Source organism: Hippoglossus stenolepis, chromosome 2 (assembly GCF_022539355.2).
Source record: "Hippoglossus stenolepis isolate QCI-W04-F060 chromosome 2, HSTE1.2, whole genome shotgun sequence".
In the NCBI taxonomy this organism is placed as follows: domain Eukaryota; kingdom Metazoa; phylum Chordata; class Actinopteri; order Pleuronectiformes; family Pleuronectidae; genus Hippoglossus; species Hippoglossus stenolepis.
Window position 1 is genome coordinate 13,143,291 of NC_061484.1, and position 22,758 is coordinate 13,166,048.

General features: G+C 40.4%; 1 protein-coding gene across 1 annotated transcript; it reads right to left on the reverse strand.

Annotated features, from left to right (window-relative positions):
* Positions 1–3,900: 3,900 nt before the first annotated feature.
* cygb2 (cytoglobin 2) lies at positions 3,901–22,708 on the reverse strand. Its single transcript, XM_035167063.2, has 3 exons — positions 22,026–22,708; positions 11,800–12,031; positions 3,901–9,530 (listed from the first exon to the last, which is right to left on the reverse strand). The coding sequence occupies exons 1-3, from the start codon at positions 22,208–22,210 to the stop codon at positions 9,366–9,368; spliced, it is 582 nt and encodes a 193-aa protein (XP_035022954.1). The 5' UTR covers positions 22,211–22,708; the 3' UTR covers positions 3,901–9,365.
* Positions 22,709–22,758: the final 50 nt, after the last annotated feature.

The window sequence follows — 22,758 nt, forward strand, 5'->3', positions numbered from 1 at the left end:
GGAGTTCATAAAAAGGTTTTCTGGTGTCAGCATGTGTGAAATTCGCTAACTTTGACGCTGTTTATGCTGAGAATTAACCAAATAATAAAATCAAAACAATTAGCTGAAAGATGCTAAAAGGCTCTGTAGCACTGAGAGGCAACTGTTTGTGGGTTTGTTTATGACCACCATCCTCTTTCACATTACAAATCAATATTTGACCCTTTTTCAACATTACAGTTGAAATACATGGCTCACTTCTACCGTTTACCCTGTGCCACCAATGATACAAATGTTATGGCTCAGGAGGGAGAGCGGGTTGCCCACTAACCAGAACGTGGGCTCTGGTTGGATCCCAGTCTCCCCCATTCTGCGTGTCGTAGTGTCATTGGGTACTACTGAACCCCAAATTGCATCACCCCTAAAGACTGTGCAACTAATGTGTCAAAGAGAAAGTGCTGCACATAGATGTACTGTATGAATGTGTATGAATAGTGAATCTGTACTGTCATCAAGACTAGAAAACCTCTTTATAAATACAGACCATTTACAATTTGCAAAGCTTGTGAATTTTCAGAGCTGATCTCCAGCTGATCTCCTCTGTGTCAGTTTCCACTCAGAATAACTGGTTAATCTGAATATCTCATTACCTGCCGAGAGACTCATATACGTGTGAGTGTGTCTGCACTCATTATTAAATGATGATTTTTAATGCATCTTGAAGCTTGAAATATTTCTGGCCTCTGATACTGAGAAATGGGTGAGTCTAGTTCCTTTGCCAGTTTAACCAGTTGTTTGCCTCTGAGTGTGTTTTCAGGTCCGTGTCAAAGCAGAGTTTGTACAGGTGGGTTTGCACATCAGTCCCCGGGGACGTGATGAGACCCTTTTACCGCTCTCCAGAAATGACACTATCTGGCCGCGGGGGAAATATGTCGCCATGGTTACAAGTCAGTGTCCTGTCGACCACGCTGTGCACGGTGGGAGAATGATTATATTTTCTGACTCTCGTAGTGCTGTTTACCTGCTTCCTGTTGCTTAAGCCAGGCTGCAAGAAGGTATAATGGATTCCCTGTGTGACTGTAAATGACTGAAATTGTATTAGCTTGAATAGAAATCAAAACAAAAATATTAAAAAACACTTCCTGCATTCAGAAAGCAGATACAACAAAGTCTTCCTCTCCCATTTGTGACAACATGTACAGTCTGAATAAATTATTGTATAGATTTGAAAAATCAGTGTCTTCCTCCCTGCATGAACCTCCCACTGGAGCCTTAGATAGAGTCTCGCCTGGAGCATCAAGCAGTGAACAGGCAACCATTAATCATTGATTAGGAACATTTACATTTCATTCCTTTTAATTATCTCTTGTTCACCAAACAGTGGGACTGCCAAGCAGAGTATATTTTCGCTGATGATGTGCAGGCAGGAGACTCGTGTGATGCTGGGTTATCTGGGTCAAGTTCACTTTGGTTTGGGAGATTTAAGACAAAAAAAAAGATGTTTTAAAAAACAGGAATAGACCAAGAAAGGCAGAAAATATACTCAGTTGTCCTTGAAGAACAAGAATCATTGTTATTCATCAAAAAGAATATAGGAAAATAATCCATTCTCTTCACTTTTTCACTGCTACAGTCCGCTCAAACACAAGAAATTGGAAAAGGTCATGGTAGTTCTGTGTGTCAAACATTGATTTTAAAATACTACTGGTCTATAGAAAAGCACACAGAGGTTCAGAGCCAAAAAAACGTTTCTCTGCTCTGCTGCTACCCCATGAACCAACCATCCTCCCATGGAGGATCAGCATTCGTTACCTATCAGCCCATATCTGCAACACCCTCCAGCTCTCAGCTCTTTACAATCAAGGCTTACAACTTTTTTCTGTTCGTCACTTTTAGTTCATGTGTCTCAGTGGAAAATTTAATTGTATTGTTCTTTTTTTAAATCTTGTTTTGTTCTTTTCCTTCCCTACATTGTTTTGTCATTTACATTTTTTTGCTGTATTTTTTAACTGTCATGCAGATTAGGGCACCAAGGCCCTAACTTTTCATTTGTTACAAGATACGATATGAGAAGATTAGACAAGATAAGACAAGATAATCCTTTATTATTCTCACTACAGGGAAATTTGTCACAGCAGGAAAGGGGATAGTGAAAATTTCAAACATCATTAAAAGTAACCATACTATATAAACAAAACAATGTCAAATTATATAAAATGAAAAAAATATATATGCAATACAATGTAAAACATTGATTAATTATTAAGGACTAACAAAAGTTTTTATGTTATGATATTGGGGTAAACTGATTTTAAAGGCTAAACCATACCTAGACTGTCTTCCTAAGAAAAACAACAGAATCAATCAACAACCTCAGACTTTAACGGAGGGGGCTGCTGCTCGTTTCCTATCACCATTGTAAATCTATATTTTTCTTTTACGCAGGACAATGATTGTTGCATAACCTTAACTACATAATCAATATGGTCCCCATAACAACAAGGGGCCCTAAACTACATAACAGAGTCATTATTATATCCAAACCACCATCTTTAATTTCTGTGGCTAAAAATATCCACACATTAACCATAATGCTACTTTGTACCAATTTTAGAAGATACAGACGTAGGGTACGTCTGAACAGAAACCTCTACTATGTGTCATGGGTGTATTTTGTTGTTTGATTTGGGGCTCTCAAAACAACAAATACATAGGTTATTACCCAGCAATCTTGTCAGCTGCTTCGTTGCCCTGTTGCTCTGTATGTGGTGAAGTTACAAGACTCTCCGCTGCTGTGTGCGTTGTCATTGGTCATTTGGTCTCACCTAAGCTGGAAAAGAGGGACACCTACCCCGTCAACTTTCCCTAATGCAGGAAGAAAGGACTGAGTGTTTGTGAGCTGTAGTTTCTTGTAGTTTAGTTTTTTAATAGTTTCTAATTTACCTGTGCAGTGCAATCTATATATAAAGATGGACGACATGACAGCTCGCGAAAATGAAGCCAAATCATATCGATTACCCCCTGGTGGCTAGCTGCAGAGCATGGCATATAACCCTGCCTCCTGCAAGTTAGTGGATAGGACATGAGCCAAACTAAAAAGATATACATGTCAAATAATGTATTTCTCAAAGATGTTTTTTCTCATTTTAGTTTTTTTGTCACAATGATGTATAAGTTTGTTTTTAATTAGTTATTTTATGCTATAAAAACAAGGTAAAATGCATGATTGACAGCCGGGACTGACAGGATTGGTCAAGCGCTCGTATCCGAGGTAACTCAATACTGCGGCTCCAGAGTGAAGACATGTTGTTAATCTTTATGTACAGTCTATGGTACAAATGTAATAGCACAATGGGCTCTATCAAATTTTGGCAGTTGTAAATGGACAGACATGGGGGGGGGGGGTTCAAAACCCACTGTATATCAAATTCTTACATGAGTACTTCATGAAAAAGTGGGAAGAAATGTATTAATCAACATATTAGTTTGTTTCCACAAATATTTTCTAAAACAGTTTTATTGTCCTATGAAAATTTGATGTGCACAATGGCTGCAATATCTTTTTAATATTTATTCCATTACAAAAAAGAGAGGATTTTAACTCCTTGCTTTCTGTCAGTTCTCAGAAACAGAAGGTGGGTGAAGTGAGCCATTACGAGGGAACTAAATTGGTGGTTCAGCTTTACACATTTGAAGTGACTCATTTTGGCCTGATCTTTGTAACTTGCAATTATGGTGATCGAGGAGTTGCCAACACTCAAAATCATTCTGGAATTTAGAAAAGGTGGTGTTGAATTTACAAATGCATTTTTTTTTCAGGTGATGTAACCTGAATGTAACATGTTTCTGGCAAGCAGCGACATTTACAACAGCCACACACTTAAATTAAAGAAAACATCACTCAGGATCGGACACAGAGACTCATTTACCAGTATATTTTATTGATGGGTCTTGATCCATTTTCACCAGGTCTGCAAAGACACAAATTTGTGGTAGGCTGTGCAAACATGCTCAAAACACTTAAAAGCCACTGCACTGGCTCCCACCAACAACGCGTATACGATGATATATTCATATACAGTATTCAAATACATAGATTCCATCTCCTAGATATATTTAGAAAAATATAGAGTCCTAACTTTTCAACTGATAGACAGAAACATTTCACAACAAAAACACAGAGTTCCCCTATTATGCTGTGATGCCCTTATGTTGCTGGAAGAGAATGACCGTGTGAAATAAATGAATGACCAAAGGAAAGTTTGTCTGACCATACATTGGATTAAGAGCCGCTGCGGTGCACTTGACATGCGAGGACATGCCCAACCCAACATAGGGTATGCAAGACCAAGTGTGTGCGTGAGAAGAGTGATAAAGAAATTGATTGAGCGTGATCAGGATGTGTCTGCACATAATTGTTTGTGTGTGTGTGTGTGTGTGTGTGTGTGTGTGTGTGTGTGTGTGTGTGTGTGTGTGTGTGTGTGTGTGTGTGTACGTACTTGTATTTCTATCTTTGTAAGGACCAGTGATAAACCTGACAGAGTGAGGACATTTTGGGAAAGTAAGGACATTCTTCTTCTTCTTAGTTCGGTTTATTGGGGGGGGTTCAGTTTTGGGCATTCCTCAATTAATAAGGGTGAAATCCTGGACCATGGTCTGAACCAAGGTTCATGTCTTTGTTACATTGTTTACCTTTGATCCAGTTAGCTTTGGTGTCACAGTGCAATTTAGGTAGCGGACTAAAGAATTGTGAATGACATACATGCATCCTATCATCATTACTTATGTGGGCTGCGTCTGCCTGTACTTGACATTGATAGATTAGCAGACAGGCATGTTACTGACATTGGAGTGTTGTCAATCCCTCTGGTATAGTCTTTCCATTTGTATAGAGTGAATGAATGAACTGGTTCATTTAGTTACAATTGCCACTGTAATAACATTATGGTACAACTATCAGCATCACAAACACGGTACTCATGGTTCTCAAAAGTGTCGAATGAACATCCTTGTCATTTAAAATGTCTATAGTCTGAGAGGAAGACTGCAAGCAATCCTGCGAGCCTCTTCCATGTCGTTTCCTTTTTTTTTTTCTGTCTAAATTTCCTTTAATTTGATGAGCTAAATTTTTGTCTGTTGATCTGGACCATGGTCCGAGGCACCTTTCTCAACTGTTGTTTTGGTTCAGACTAAACCAAAAAGTTCGAAAGTCCGGACGAAGCAAGGTAGGTTTGAAAAATGGGTTTAATGGTTCTGCTTATAATCAGGCTTGCGTTAGCATGAGTTTAGGTATTAGGGTTATGCATGTAGTGTCCTAAGGGATACGAAACCTGCAGCTTCGAAAGAAAAAAGAGTGTCTCCGTCTTGTGTGAGTGTGTTTATAAATTGGCTTCACACCACACACTGTTTAATAAACAAGACGTCAGGAGAACTCTGCTTAACAAAAATATTGCTGAACCTCAGGCTACATGAGGTCTGACCTCAAAAGGAACATGAACGTCAAGAGTCAGGAATGGTGTGTATTTTGAAATGGATCCTGGCCTGAAAACAGCTTTACGGCCTCCAGATGTATTTGAGCCAAAGTGGAAATGGTACAGCTTGAGGTTTGTTTGAGTCCTCTGTAAGTTTTTCTTTCCACTTGTGTCACTTGTCATTGGGTAACACAGGCTTATGACCGTCCAGTTTAACGTGAGTGGCACCTTATCTTAATGGGAACTTCTGTTAAACTTCTGCAAGTGAGTTGGATGCAAGTGGCCAAGTGTTATGCAAAAATCAACAAAAGAAAATGTGACTTAATACAAGTTTATACAAATATTAGAAAAGAAAGTTGATGACAAATACACAAAGTTTTCTACAGCCATATGTAAAGTTTAAAATGGAGAGATAATTTTTGCCCAAATTGTGTGAACAAGACCAGGTAGATGAAAACATACTTTTGATGATGTAACCATTTTGTCTAAGACAGTGGCTATTAATTAAACTCTCAATTAATTAATTTGTGTAAGATAATGAAGCATGCATGCTCAGGGGTCAGGTTAGCAAGATGCATTCAAAACAAAAAGCAAAATACAGAATCAGCAGATGTTTGACAGTGAAGAAAAACCATGGGATCAAGTTTACTGTCAATACAGCAGTATCTCTTTGTGTAAAGACTTTTTTTTGCAAATTTTAAAATACACTTACGCGAAAGGAACAAATCAGTTAAATAAATAGAAAGATGTAGTTCACATTGTTAACTTTAACTTGGCTTCCTTTTTCTTTCTCTTCCTAGTTTCTCCAAAATTCTCCCTGGCTGTTACAAATTCAAGCATTGTTCATAGTGGGGAGAATCTTATTAAGTACTGTTGTGAATGGGTGCCATGGTGTGGTGGCCTTAAGACCATCTGTCCAGTCATAATTGTTGTCAGTGTCGCGCTGGGCCCTGACTGAGGCACTAGGAAGTTACAGTAGATGAATGAGCAAATGAGGAGGAGAGGAGACTCATTACTTCCTCATTAATGCCAGATGCTGATGCCAAGGGGGTTCAGACAGGAGATACAGGACGTCACCGGAGCAGATGCAAACTCGAGATTGGATCAAATGTCCGTCCTAAACAGATTTGCTGCGTATGTTTGGGAATTGACTGGACGGAGAATTGCAGATGGGGACTGCAAACAGCTGCGCACGCAGTCCAAAGACTCTTGATTAGCAAAGTTCTGGTGACAGGAAGGCGAGGTTAAATAAGGTAGGGGAAGTTAGTTTGACAGTGTGCAGCATGCTGGAGGATGGATAAATATGATATCGGGAGAGTTTCCGGATAAATTTGTAAGGAAAAATAATCTTGCACCATTCACCTGGTCAAATATGAAAACAAAACCCATGTGTTAGAGCCAATAACTGCATATAAAGATAAAGATAGCTCGAAAAATTGAAGTATCAAAACATATCAATTACCCCCTGGTGGCTGTAGAGGTCATAAACCCTGCCTGGACCAAACAATTTTTTAAAAATAAACATAAAATAGATTTTGGTTACTATCATTTACGGTCATTCTTATCACAGTGATGTACGTCAGAGTGTTGTTGTTTTTTGATAATTTGGATTTCAATTTGTTAACTGATGTTATAAAACCTCATGATTAACAGCTGAGATTAACTTGCGATAGGTCAGACATTTATAGCAGGACCTCGATACCACAGCTCCACTCCCCAATCAGTACTACTCTGTCTTCAGATGACGTCACCAGCGCAAGATAGCTGCACCCGCATCCGGGGTATTTTAACTTAATTTTTCATCAGTGGGCAGAAGTGTAGAAGCATCATCCATCTTTATATACAATCATTGGTTAGGGTGTAAGCAGCACAATTCAACTTATACATTTCATATATTTGTACGTATTTTGATATCACTGCTAATGATGGACTGGTCACAAGTTTAAAAAACAGACTGATGGCACTTCTAAAGCTGACATGTTTTCCGCAGACCTCTAAAGTGAGATTTTAAAGCCCTTAATGGAGCCTTTAATGCAGCACATCTCTCTGATGGGATTTTGAAGAGGTAAACTAAGTGACAGTCCTGTAAATATTACCACAGAGGTGGTCTCATAGCATGCCTGTGTGTGAATCTGTACATGTATGGTTACTGTCTGTGTCCACCTGCTGATATTTTCCTTGTGTAAGGAAAGTGATAAAGAAAAAACTTTAGCCAAGAAAAAAAAGCCCTCTTCAACACATCAACAGACCCACATGCCAATGAGGTGTAAACAAAGGCAGAAGAGTATGCACACTTGCCCACTGTACACTTATACAAACAACACCCCAGTAAAGTTAAACAAGACATTAAGAGCACGCAATGCATCAATAGAGATTTAAAGGGGTGCAGGTCCCCTAAACATGAGGATATATTCTAGTAGGACACAAAGAGAATCTATTAACAGTCAGCAGCTCCATGGTCCCGTAGCCGGGGCTTCAACAACTAACTGCCCCCGTCCAAAGCTTGAAAATCATTCCTTGTCTAAACATTTCTTAATCTCTCGCCTTCAAATATCATGAGGTGTATTTATCTGTGCGGCTCAGACTGGAGACGCTTCTTTCTCCGCAGATTTCCACAGAAATGAACTCTGTAAAGTAATAATCCGCAAACATTTCTGTTTAAATAAATGTCTGTCTGACATCCTCAAGTGAACATTCAGGAAAACCCTACCCTGAACAGAGATTGTCCAGTCATAGCTTAGGTAGCATGCTTGTCAAGCCTTGGAATGGCTTAACAGTATAGAAACTGCTCTAAACATCAGCATGTCTTCCTAACAAGCCTACTATATACAGTAGTGACCTCAAACAACCATTATTAACCAGTTACAAGTTGTAGTTACATTTTGTAGTATTTTCCAAGTATGGGAGCCAGGTCCTTTTCCATTTTCCTTTAAAATAATTTACTAGAATACAATAGTTTTCCTTTGATTTGTATCTTTCATGCTTCTGCATAATGCTATTGCTCACTTATTTTCATTTCTTCTACATAAATCATGTACCATTAGTTTTAGCTTGATCAAAACCTTTAAGTGGATATGTGAGACCATTTCACAGGGTTTTCTAAACCTTTTAGAAGTCAGTCTGAGACAGCTATTTAAACTGTAAACTTGCAGCTGGCATGGCATGCCAGCAGAAACCTGCTACCAATAATTGTATTACAAATGGCAAAGTCATTTAGCTAATTATTTGCCTGCTTTTGTTTATCTCTGTCTGTAGTCAAGAAATTACAAAGAATTTAAATTGGTAGTCTGTTATCATTGTAACGTTTATGTGCTATGCTAAACTGGAAAGCTTGACAGGCCCAGTAACAGACCAGCCTATTGAAAGGTCTATTGTCAATGAAAGTTACAGACCTGCAAAGAAAAACATCTACTAGTCCATTAAAGCTTTTGTATTTGTCTGAGGACTTCTATTGTTTATGGCGAAGATCCCGTGCTACAGAGGAAGTGAAGTATTACATGGTTTTGGTAGCAGTTTTTAGAGTTTTTAGAATGAAGAGGACAGAACAGGATCGAAGCACTGATCGCCTCAGTGGCTGTAAATACACTCCAAAGCACCACTTACACAAACTAATATTTCATAAGCAAGGTTAAATGACATGTGGCTACATTGTTTGTATTCAAGTGGTTTCTGGGAAGTGCAATGCAGACAAACCACAGCAACGAAGGTTTAGCACCAAATTGTCACCAAAGGAAAGAACAGAGTTGCACGGATTACCACGTTAATCTCATCCATGTCTATGGAACATCATCACACAATCCTTTCAACACACTGGTCTACTTCCGCATTTTACATGATCACCAACACATCATTTAACTTTTTTCATTTCATTAAGTCCATTGGAAACTCCTTTACCCTCCTCTTCTCCTTGATTCTTCAAACCGCTGAGCTGGAGACCTGGAGCCAGCCCACCTCTGTGTAGGCCCCTGTGACGTGCCAGTACACTGCCGCCATCAGTTTGGTCCACACCATCTGCACCTCTGCTGTGAAGAATTCAGGGAAATCTTCAGCCAACACCTCCAGCATCACGCTGCTCAGGATCTGGGAAGAGTGGGGGATCAAAAAGAAACGTGATCAACATTAAAAAAAATAAGGGAAATGGTATGAGAAAGAGAGGAGGTTAGAAAGAGTGAAAACATTTGACGACCAAGATAATGGCAGATGGAGGTAGGAGAGAGTAATGCAGAGAAATAATTCTCAGTAGGTACAGCGGAGGCAATGTGGTGGGAAAAAAAGAATGCAATTTTACCATTACAGAAAAGTGGGCGAGACAGGTGAGAATTGAAAATGATAAAAGTAAAACATGAAAGCAGTGGGTAGGCAGGAAATACAGAGGGAATGAAAAAGGAAAAGTGGAAAGAAAAGGACGACACAGGTGGGCAGAGAAAAAGTAGCAGATATAAAGGGAAAGCAAAGACAATGTTGTTGATGGGCAACAGTCTTCAAACACAGCAATGAAACAGTATCAGTGATGTATGAGGACATGTAAAAACTCCACATGTCTCAATTAAACTGTAAATTCAACTGTGACAAAAACATTTAAAAGAATAACATGCATTTTGGTAAAAGGTCTTCACGCAATATTAATTTCCTATGTATTTCCAAAACTTTTTACTGATTGGGTTAACGACAATGTGTTTTTAAACTGTGATCTACAGGTGCTGGTCGGACTTATTAGGTGAGATTGTAACCGCTGGCAACTGTCAGCTGCCTCCTTCATGTTTTTCAGGCTGTCAAGGATCATCACCATATTTCACCTGTTCATAGATATTAGCACTCTACAAATGCCTGTTATATTTCCTAAAGATCTCTGCAGTATTACTTGAGACATTTTATAAAACTTTCCTATCTCGCTTTGTGAAAGAAATGACTATCTGATTCTACTCCAAAAGTTAATGGGTTCTTCCTTGGCCCAAACCAACTCTTTTACCTAGTTTCAATAAAATCCTTTCCGTAATTTTAAGTAAATTGCAAAGACCAAGGTAACAGGAGGTAAAAAGCACACTTTCATTCAACAGGTGGCCAGAAACACCACTTCAAATGAGTCATAATATTGCTCTGTAACTGCTGGATGCATAACACAGCTTCAGCTTTAACAGTGTCCAGGTTTGTTTCTCCTGCTCCTAAGTGGCAAAGAATATTAACAGTTTGTTATTTTTCTTGTTCGGTCCATAAAATCCAGAATCCAGAAACTATTGTAAGTTGTCCCCTAAACAACTATTTGAAGGTAAAACTAGATTCAACCACCAAAAGTGTTAAATAATTTATATAAACTATCTAAAAATGCCTAATGAATAAGGAGAAAATATTCTCAATTAATACGATAATCGTTTTGAGAGCTACTAATGATATACAGGTAATACATTCACTACCAATGTGATCACCATCATCTTAAGGCAGGTAGTCACCTTTGTACATGAGGGGGTTAAAACTTTAGGAAATACACAGAGGGACTAATTAATTTAATGATTTATTCACAAACCGATCAATTAAATCTTAAAACATATTCTAAAGGCAGTCGGAAGTCGGTGTTTAAATGGTGGCAGCATGTTCTCCTCACAGCTGCATTTATGAACCTACCGCAGATGACATTCAAAACACTTGAAGAGGGGAAGCATCAGCATTCAATCACATGAAGACGGAAGCATATTGGATTTTCACATAGAAAATTGATTTGGTTTAAGAATTAAACGTGGGGTTTTTCTGATTCTACTGGTAACCAGCACTGCTACCTAACCCTGAAATGATTTTAAAATGTAATAACTTGTTTCTGCAATTAGCTGCTGAAAAGTACTTTTTGACATCCTAAATGAACATCACTGTGCTACTGTTCTGTTCACCTTGGCTGAATACAGGTGAGACACATTTTGTGTGTTCATGTGTGTCAGACAATGTCCCACAAGCACAAACTGATTATAACTGAACCATAATAAAGAGATAAGAGCAGTAGAGGAATATGATTTTTGGCTTGACTAGATTCAAATAGGCAGAAGAATCCCCTTGTGACAAGACTGTAATGAGAACATTTCTTTAGGGTGTAAATAGGGTAATTTCAAGGGGCTTCGGAAGCAGGAAAATACTTCCACTATGCTACTTATGCAGGAAAGAGAGAGGCTGATGATTTTCTTTCAGAGAGCAATCTGCTTTATATCATGGGCACTCCAATCAAATTGTTAAAAGAAAAGAAAACAATGCCCATGTGTCAATGTAATCATAGGGATTATTGTTGGCAGCACCAATTCTGTGAAATATAGAAAATCAGAAGCAGAAATGTGGCAGACTAAACTATACCCGAGAGTGGATTTATTACCTTAAAATACATGGGCTCCACCTTGTGTTTGATAGCATGGGCCTTCCCCACCAGGGCCAGCACTGCAGACACTTTCTCTGGGTCATGGAGGTTTTCCACCACAGTATTGATGGCGTTCATCACCCTGCGGGCATGGTGCCGAAGTTGGCTGCTTCGCTCCATCTCCTCTGGGTCATCCATGTCCTGGAACTGGCTGAAGTACTGTTTGGCTGACGGGAAGTTCACAAAGAACCTGAGCAGACCAAAGAAAATCATCCATTTATTATCTATACCGTTTTTCCTTTGAGGGAGACTGGACCCAATCCCTGGTAACATAGGGCAAGAGGCGGGGTGCACCCTCGACAGGTCGCCAGCGCAGAGAAAAACAACCATTCAAGCTCATATTCACACCTATGGAACATTTTGAATCTCCAATAAACTTAACCCCAAGCTGTATGTCTTTGTACTGTGGGAGGAGGCCAGAGTACCTGGAGAAAACCCATAAAGACACAGCAAAGTCCTCGGTCAAACCAATTGAGTTCGACTGACAAACCTAAAAGACGACTTGTCGAGCAGTGTGGATGTTAGGATCGCAGTTTTGGTCGGTCCACTACTTTGGTTCAGACAGACTGATTATCTCCATAGCTACTGAAGCCATGAGATTATTTTTCATTAAAGTCAATTAATCTTAATGCCTTTAATGAACCTCTGAGTCACAGCATGTCAAATGTTTAATTATCCAGTGAAATTTCAGTATCTAGGGATGAATTAGGGAAGAAATTAGAACAAACAGGTTCTGTGAAGAGCTCTGACGTGTTTGATTAACTTCTGACTTTTCCCCTGACTTCAGCTGTCAATGTTTTTTTTCTCTTTTTTCATTCAGAGTGAAACTTGTCTACAACTACTAATAGCAGTGCCATGAAATTTGGTATTAGCATTGCTGTTAACTTGTTATGTGGTTAGCCAGTTTCTATGCCCTAATTCTATTCCTTGTAGTTTTCTCGACCTATTAATTTGCCAAAAGCTTCCAATTCATGAGTTGCAACCGTTTGCAAACATTTCTCGAAATTTTTTTGTTGGCACCGATGGCTATGGTTATATCGCATCCAAGCTGCACCAAAAGACTTGACACCTGGTTCGGTCTAAGGTTTTAAACAAACCCAAATGCATGACAATTTGGCAGCTACATTTTTACCAAACAGACAGAAGCAAGGTAATGTGACAATACACCGTGATAGAAATAATGGATTTAAATTGTAAAAATCTTTTTTAACTATTTGAGCTGATTATTTCTCAATTGGTTTGTAAGTGAAGAAAAGTGAAAGGAGGAAGAAAAAGAAACAACAGAGAGAAAATGTGCCCGCTTCATATAATTTTCTGAACGTTAGAGTGTTAGAGCAGACACACTATAACCTATAAACTCCTGAGTACATCGAGCATTAAAGCCACAAACACTTCACGTGGGCAAGACAGACATCCTCACTTAACATTGTTGTGAGTCTATATTCTTAAATTGTTGTTGGAAATAAAGATGACAGCTATGACATTTGTTAGGCTTAACTGAGACAAATTCCTTCAGAGTCCCATTATAATCCAGAGGAAATCTACTTTAATGGGAATCATGCCTGTGTCACAACATTCGACCAAATGTGGGGAATAATGCTGGAATAAATATTAACCGAGAAATGAATGATGCTGGAATACAATGTCTTTCTATTTCATTTACAAAGAATATGAAGAGTCAAATGATGCAAACAAAGCCTTTAAATGCACAGTATGACATGAATACTGATCAGTTTCTTTCTTTGTAAGCTTTCGAAGTGCACACTGTGAAGTCTGTAATGTCTGTGTGCACTCCACCTCTGCACCATCTGAATCACAGGTGGTGTCTGGCAGGATCCTCAAAAGTGCAGCGGCACCAGTGAGACTCTGATGGTTAAGTTTGATTTGATGCAGGTGTTAATTTTCAAGCATGTCTGGTTCTGTTAATGCTACTGGATCAACCTGAAAAACACCCACTGAAAGGCTCAGATTAAAAAGCCTTACAATGTTATGCATTTATGGGCCTATTATATAATGTGTTTTAGCTTCAACAATGTAATGATCATGAACGTTAGTAAATCTACTTAATCTACTTAAATCCTTCCCATTGAAACCATAGTCTGTGTGACAGCTCCCAAAACTGAAGCCAAAGCATCTTGATCGCCCCCTGGTGGCTGTCTGCAGTATAGGTCATAAACTCTGCCCCGCCATGTAAGAGGATGCGACTTGGACCAATGAAAAAAAATTTAAAAACGTAAAATTAAGTTCTTCTTAAAGTTGATGTCTATCCTTTTAGGTAGTTCTTATCACCACTGTATGTCCAAGTGCAGTTTGTCCAGTAAATTGGTTTTAATTGGTTTATTTGATGCTATAAAAACAGGGTGAAACATCATGATGACAGCTTAGACTGACTCGTGATTGGTCGAGTGCATGTATAAGCAGGACCTCGCTACTCGCAATTGCAGACTTCAAATGGTTGGTGTCATTGTCAAATCATTGATGCTCAATGGCAGCGTTCTCGCATCCAGGATATTTTGGGAGGAAGTGGAGACGCATTGTCATCCCTCTTTATATACAGTCTATGGTCGTCTATGGTCACTAACCAGAGGGCCGGTGGTTTGATCCCTTGCTCCTCCTGTCTGCATGCCTTGGGAAAGATACTGAACCCAAAATTGCTCTAAATTGCAGTGTGATAGAAAAAAAAGGCAGCACAGTAGCACTGTGCCACATAAATATTGTCCTTTTACTATTCATTTTAAATGGCCATACATATATATTTAAATAATACAGTGTTTATCTAAAAAAAATAAAATAAATGTTATGGTCATTTTAGTTCATCTTTGTTGCTAATTGACAGGTTTATGGTAAAATTAAAAAAACGATGTCACTGCATTAAAAGTCAGTAGAATTCCTCTTCTGGGTGCCATGAACGTCTGTACCAAATTACACTGCAGTCCAATAGTTGTTGAGCTGTTGCATTGAGGACCAAAGTGATGGACACTAAGAGTTTGCTTAGGATGAAAAAGGTAGTGCAGCTATCCTGTCCTGATATGCTCCTTATAACTGTTTTTCTGTTAAGAAAAAAACTGGTGCCAAGCTTCACTTTCAAAACTCTGCTCTGCATCAAAGACTCATGATGTGGAAGAACCTGACAGTCGCCTTTGATGTGTCTGGAGTGTGTTTAAGAAGTTATTTTAGCTGCAGATGTGGTGAATTCCATTCTTGAAACCACCATGGTCGATGTTAGCCGAGAGGTAAACAAAGAAAATGTAAATTGACTCGTGGGATTCTAGTTACGAAGATTTGTTTTGGTTCAGGGGGTTTGATGGTTTTCATCGCGGCCGACTATGTGAGCTCATAACAGCTCAGTATGAGAGAGGAACAAGTTTACACCCAAGAAATAAGAAAATGTCCACAAGCTCCGCTGGAGGGGTTTGTGAGGAATGTGTCAGATTAGGAACAATGACAACAATGCGACAACAGTGGAGTTTATAGCTATCACACAGCTTCAGAACTTCACAGACAGCCACTGACTGACGGATTTATGTACACACACACACACACACACACACACACTTGTGCTCTGACCCACTTTAAATCTTGTCAGTCCTCCAGCTGACTAGAATTGCTAGTGCAGTTATTTCCCAGTTGGAGTTTGGCCGTCGGCAGCACTACTACACCACATCCACATCCCTCCAGATCTGATGTCATGCTAGGCCTACAAAGGCTCAACTTGCCCGTAGCACTTCTAGCTTGGCTGTACCAGCTGTCACGATACGTACGCACACTTTTTTCTTGGGTGACAGGAATAACACAGGCTGTCTAGTAGCTCTTGTTCTGCTTAGACAAACATGAAAGTTAACTGCAGCGCTTTAAGAAACAGGGTGCCGCTCTGATGCCTTCTTTGAAGAATACAGAGTTCTTCTTTTTGTGCCTGTCCTCTTGTGTTACAATGAGGAATGTTTAATCCCCTGCTACCTCGGCATGGTTTTACAGAACAGTGAAAGAAAATACTCAACAGGCACATCACAAAGAACAGCTAACCTTGAGGTGACGCTGGAGGAGAAGTCAGAGGAATCTTTGACTGGGAACCATGAATATCTGCAGCAAATTCTATGCCAATCCATTCAATATATGTTGAGATGTTTCACAGGTTGAGTGCAAACTTTGACCTGATGGTGTAGAAGTCACTAGAATCACAAGGAATAACCCTCTGAAAACACTCATTTCAGTCTGGACCTAAGTGGTGGACAGCCCGACTTAGCAATGTCCTCTTTTGGAGTTTTAAATGCTGCTAGCATATCTAAAAGATGGAGGTAGCAGTGACATCAGTGGCAGTTCTAGACCAATTTTACTGAGGGGGCCAGGCTGGGGCCACTTGTTTTATAAGAGAGGCACATTCAATCAGGGACAAAAGAGACAAAGACAGTGTTCAAGCTTTCAACATTTTTAGTTCAGTAGCCTATATACAGTAATAGTGCACACAAAAAAAGCCAACATATAATACTTTGATTTGTATTTGTTACAGTTATGTCTGCAGGCATAACAATATGCAGAGTCCGATAGTTTAGAATATTCAGCCAGGGATGAATGTCTTGAAGCTCCTTTTCCTGTCCCCCATCAAAGTCCTTGGAAACAATTTCAAGTTAGGCTGCATCGGTGGGTCTTCTTTAAATTTGCTGATATCTGTGGAGAAAGGCAAGCCCAAATATATACAAGGCACATATAGCAATCAAAAAACACCAATAGGATATCTATCTTGATTGATTAATGACAATGATGGAGCATTTTATTAATCTCAATCATAAATACAACTATACCAATACTACATGGTTCTACATGTACAACCATTAGAACTCTAATGAAACTGCTTTAAAAGCAGGAAAATATCTTTTCAACATCACAAACCTGATGGTCCAGTGCTTGTGAGTGTGTCTCACACTCTCCTTGCATGTCACCCTCAGCCTCACTCTCAGGATCTTCATCCGTCTCTCCTTACTGCTCTGTGCCCTCACAAAACAGTCTCTCCAACTAATAAGTCGTCTGGCTTTCCCTCTGTCGTGCTCTACACTTTCTCTTCAGCGCTCTCAACTCCAGGATCGTCTGGCTTTGTCTCAATGTCTGCCCCATTATTGTCTGTTTTATTTTTTGGGGGTGAAATAGGACATAATCTCCCTTTTCCTCTTCATTTAGATGATAGCTATTATTTAAAGCAAAAACAATGGAGAGTAGCACACATGCAAGTTAGCAACACAGAGTATTAATATACTGTTGCTGTCTTGTTTGAATTATTTCATGTTGAGGTAGCCTTTAGGCTAACAATTCACAATTAGATTTAAAAAACACGATTGAGACGAATGTAGAGCATGCCATTAACTCAAGCAAACAATTCATGGAGAGATACATTTTCTTCTTAAACACTATCATTAAGCTTATATCGAGTATAACTGCAACCAAACTCAGCTGTTTACACTGGCTGCTATTAAGTTAACTAGGTAACATTTCCTGAGCAGAAGTCTTGCCTTGTAACAATTACATAAATACGATAGTCATGCTCACCTTCAACTCTTTGTGGTAGTCTCACAACGTCTTCTTGCTTCTAGTCAGAGCTGACAGGTGGTAAGCAGCATACTTTTGCATCGTGCCTACATTTTGTCAGACAGCGGCGATGCGGAGCTAAGGGATCTGACTTGGATATAGAGCCACACACATTTGTTCTGCCTTTCGCGTCAGCGTCATATAATCACAAGAGAGTGACCATTTCATTATTATTGTAGTCTTCGGTCGAAGGGGGGCCACAGGGGGTACAAGCTCAGTGTTACAGGGGCACTGGCCCCTGTTGGACCCCCAAAACCGCCAGAGTGAAATCTTGATCCTCAATATGACATGTATTATTGCATGATGGGAAACATGTGGAGAGGAGTGCTGGTGTTAAGTAATTTGGAGATGTCACACTGAGCACATCCCTGCACCTGTCTCTGCATTTAAATGAATTCATCAGAGCCATTAGTGGAGCCTGTTAATCACACTCTGATTAGACTCCTTTTATTATTTTTTGGATAATTCTTTGGAGTATTGTGAACAACCTTGAGCCGTGGTACTAGAACTACTAGAACTACTAGAGTCTTTTTTTTTCTCAAGACAAACTCAATAACTCCATACAGCTGCCTTAATTATTGACAAATAAACACACAACCCACATGATTTTAGAATACGTAAAATCAAATAAGTCATAAAATCAAACTCTAGATGTTGGTCCTGTGAGGCACTTGGATGGATGGATGGACGGATGGATGGATCTGTATAAGTGAAGTGTTTGGATGGTGATTGCCTCATCAGATACCACTAAGCATTTACAGTAAACCAGATCCAGCAGGCAGCTGGTGAGATTTCTTTCAAAATTCACTTTCATTGCGACACTTCAATGTCTTTTCCGCTTCATGAAAATGTGCCTGAATCCTCCCGTCTTCACTATTAGAGTCAAAGTACGCAGAGTTTAATTGTATTCACAAAGCTGCCATATGCACTGTTCCACTGATGCCTGGGGTGTACTCACTCTTTGGTGCAATTGCATTTGCGCGCATTGGTGAGATCAACTGAGGCTAATGTCGCTGTCTATTCTCTCCATGCATCCAGGCAGATGGATCGAGATGAAAATGCAAATCCGTGTGTTCACGTGGGGGATGTTGTGCACTGATCTCAAATATATGATCTCAACCGTGCAAGGCCCTGACCCAGAGTCAGCCTCAGGTTATGTTAGGTAACTGAGGAACTGCCAGCCAACTGTTGATAATTACACCCTTTGTGCATCGCACGTAGACAGAATGATTCAATTGGCATGTGAGGCCTGGAACAATCAGTCAAATCAATAAGAAATTATTCGAAAACACTTTTGATGGCTGATTTGACATTTTGGTTAATTTTACCAAGAAGAAATACGAAGCATTCACTGATATTGGAAAAATATCAGTGATTGCAGCTTTTAGCAACCTGAAAGCATCCCCATGACTCTATATATTGTGATGGACATTTGTACGTTATTCCTTTACCAATCCGCTCAGGGTGGAATGTGGTACATTGGGAACTCAACATATGTAAAGAATTAAAAAGAGCAACAGTGGAGAGGATGGAGAGTGAGTGAAGCGTGGGGGGAGATATTTAGGTGCCAAAGCTGTCATCCACAGATAAGAACACAACACACACACACACACACACACACACACACACACACACACACACACACTAAAGATGCTCTCTGCCCCTTCCACTCACTCCCTTCAGGGATTCTCATTGCCCCCAAACTGAAAATCAGCTTGCCTCGCTCATATCGTTCTCCTTGGCTGTGACTTGCTGTCCATTTTAACAAGCTAGCAACTAGTGGACTTATTAGTGTAACACTGAGGCAGTTTAGCCGGGGACATTCAAACCAAATCAAGTCTTTTTTCTTTGATGAAAACAAGCATGAGAAGAATAAGGAAAAAAACACAGACAAGTTGTGTTACATCTAGTTTGTCTACAGCTCTTTGCAGTGAAGCTTCACAGAGCATTACTCCCTGTTAAAGATTCTGTTTACAATTCAGATTTAAATAAAGACAGCAGCAATGGATGAGTATGAGGGTTATGAAAGCAAGGTGCTTACATGTCCAAAGATGAAAATGTATGTCTCCTAATTTGAGGAACAAATTCAGCATATTAACCATCTCAGAGACCTTGTGGACTGTGGAGTATTTCTTCAGCATTATAATGAGAGGAATGCCATGTTCCTTCCCTTCACTTGTCACATCTCAGTTATTGGTGAGAAGGTGAGGGAATGAGTGCAGAACAGCAGAAAGTGGTGTGTGTGTGTGTGTGTGTGTGTGTGTGTGTGTGTGTGTGTGTGTGTGTGTGTGTGTGTGTGTGTGTGTGCGTGCGTGTGCGTGCGTGCGTGCGTGTGTGTGTGTGTGTGTCCGTGTGTCCGTGTGGTGTGTGTGTCCGTGTGTGTGTATGTGCGTGTATGTCCTATGCAGAATGCAGCATCCGTTAATCGTTATCATTGCATTTCCTACATCTTTCCTACACTGCGTCAGTGTCTCCTTAGAGCCATCACATCAATAAGACACACAAATGACTCAACAGATGCACAGACCATGACCTTCTCTGTCTTACTTTGTTTATGTGTGTGTGTGTGCGCGCGCATATTCGTGTGCAGGTGTTACTCTGCGCTCCTGTCACTGAACAACAAAAAATCCCTAAAGGTGTGGTAACATCATAGACTGAATACAAGAGACACGTCTCCACTTCCTCCCACTATCCAAAAATGAAACCAAAATATCTTGTGCATTTGGAGTCGGAGTTTGGGGGATGGAGCCATGGTGGCAAGATCCCACCAATACCCCAGCTTGACCAATCAATGAGTCAGTCTCAGTGTGCCCCGTGTCCCATCCACTAACATAGAGGATGTGTTTATGACTTATACTGCAGCCATCCAGCAGGTGGCGATAAAGGCTACAGTTTTGGGGCACAGTCATGTCGTCCATCTTGAAATACAGTCTATGGGTAATAAAGGACTATTTCTTCAAAACATGGTGTCAGTAGTGACTCCATCATAATCAAAAAGGTATCAAACTATTTTACAGACTAAGCTCATAAACTCAGTGATTAATGGGGCAACTTTAATTAAATGTATAATATTTATAGCAATATAACTGCCTTCTATGATTAAAAGTTTCAAGTCTGATGTACCTGTAACTCCACCCCACGAGTGAAGACACAGGGTATGACACCAGCACAGTGACCTTTAATACACTGTAGATCTGCTATCAGAGTCGGATTATTAGTCTCATTACTCACAGTTTATAACAGTTCATCACAGTCTCATTTTACACATCTGAAGTCGAGTGAAGGAATGTTTCAAACCATCTTACTCAATTCACCTGAAATTAGTTTTTTTCCCTGAGATTCTCAGATATCTCAAAAAGGATTGCCAAAAAAATTACATCAGTTTATATTAAACCAATGTGGCTCCACCATGACTGGTACAACTGAAACCGACACTTATGATGCACTGCTCAGAGATAGTTTGTTTTTAATTTACATTTTAAATTCTGTATGAACCTGACAGCTACAATTTTATATATGCAAGTGATATCTACAAACAAAACAACCAAAGGAGTGAGGTTGATGAGAAAGTCATTTTACAAGGTTATGCTCCATACAGCACAAAACAAAGTCAAAATGTCTCTCAGCATTTGGTAAACATAATATGTGTCTCATTTCTAAACATAATCATTTATTGTTCTATAAACCTTCTAAAGTTAAGTTTCGTTAAAGATTCTACTTTTTCATCTTCTTCGTTTGGTTTATTGAAGGGTTGCAAGAAACATCTAGGTGCATTACTGCCACCTTCTGCTGTGCCTCTCTTTCCCTTTTCATTACTTTACCTTGGGGTGACAAATTGGCTTCTTCTTCTTCTTTGTTTGGTTTATTGGCGAGTGGCAACCAACATCAAGGTGCATTACTGCCATTTACTGTGTCTTCTTGTTCTTGTTCTTCAAACTTCTTACTCTATCTGTGTTCTCCTTCTTCATATTGGTTTTCAACAGATTTCTACTTCTTCTTCTTTGTTTGGTTTATTGGCAGGTGGCTACCAACGTCAAGGTGCATTACCTTGTTTGTCTTTTGTACCCTTCACGTCGTCTTCATTATGTCTTTGATTCAAAGATAGACAAGATTTCTGAGGACAAGTTACTCCTTTACTTTTCAACCTCTAGTTATTATAAGATGCACTGGATGATGAATTAAAAGAGAGGGGCCCTAGCCCCCTACGGAAATTCACCTTGACTTTGGTTGCCACCCGCCAATAAACCAAACAAAGAAGAAGAAGAAGCCACAGTAGATGGTGGTAATGCACCTGTTGGTTGCCACCCAACCGACTGCCAATAAATGAACAAAGAAGAAGATGAATTAAAGAAAGGGAAGAAGAGAGGACCTGTTGATTGCAGTCAGGAAAAAGAGGCACATCCAGTAAATGGCAGAGTGCACCTTGACGTTAGTTGCCACCCAGCAATGAACCGAACAAAGAAGAAGAAGAATTAAAGAAAGTGCCTCAGTTTTCACTTTGAGAGTAAACACTCAGAATTACAAGATGTGTTCACTCATCTCTTGTTCATCAGTTTACTCGCACTGAGAAACAGATGTTTGAGTCTGCACCTCTTGACCAAACTCACCTTATGAGCACGGACACCCCCACGTCCTCGCAGTTCTTGTACACCAGCCCCCACGTGCCCTGGATGATCTCCCGCTCGGCGTCGGACAGCGGCTCGGCGCGCTCCGGACGGTCCTCCCCCCGCTGCACTCCCAGCAGCTGCGGCGGCGGAGGCGGCGAGGGCGGCGGAGACTCCCGGCGAGACATCCTCCTGCGGCGCAGCAGCCCGGAGGCTCCCAGCAGCGCCCGCGGGAGGTAGGGGATGAGGGAGGGGGGGAGGGAGACGGAGAGCTGAGACCCCACGGCGGGAGCTGGGAGAGGAGAGCCTGGGTGAGAAGAGGAGAGGAGCGGAGAGGAGGAAGAAGAGGAGGAGGAAGAGGAGCGGAGGCAGGCAGCGCTCACAGGCTGAAAGAAACAAGGGGGAAATTGATGGAGCACCCAGTCCCCCACTGCCACCCACCAAGCTCTCTCCCTCCGAGCTCTCCCACACTGGTCCTCCCTCCACCTATAAACTTATTCCTCTCACTGTTCCTCTCTCTCCTTTCTCTTCTCTTCACTCTTCCCACCTCTCTCTCTCCCTCTATCTCTTCCTCCCTCTCTCCCCCAGTGGGAAGATGCTTGTCAGTGATGCTGATGTTGCGCCTCTGTCACTTCAACTCTCCCTCCTTCTGATCCTCTGCTGGAGGAGATGAGGCGTGTGTGTGTGTTGTGAAGACCTGATGGAATGAGGGATGGGGGAGAGAAAGAGAGAGAGG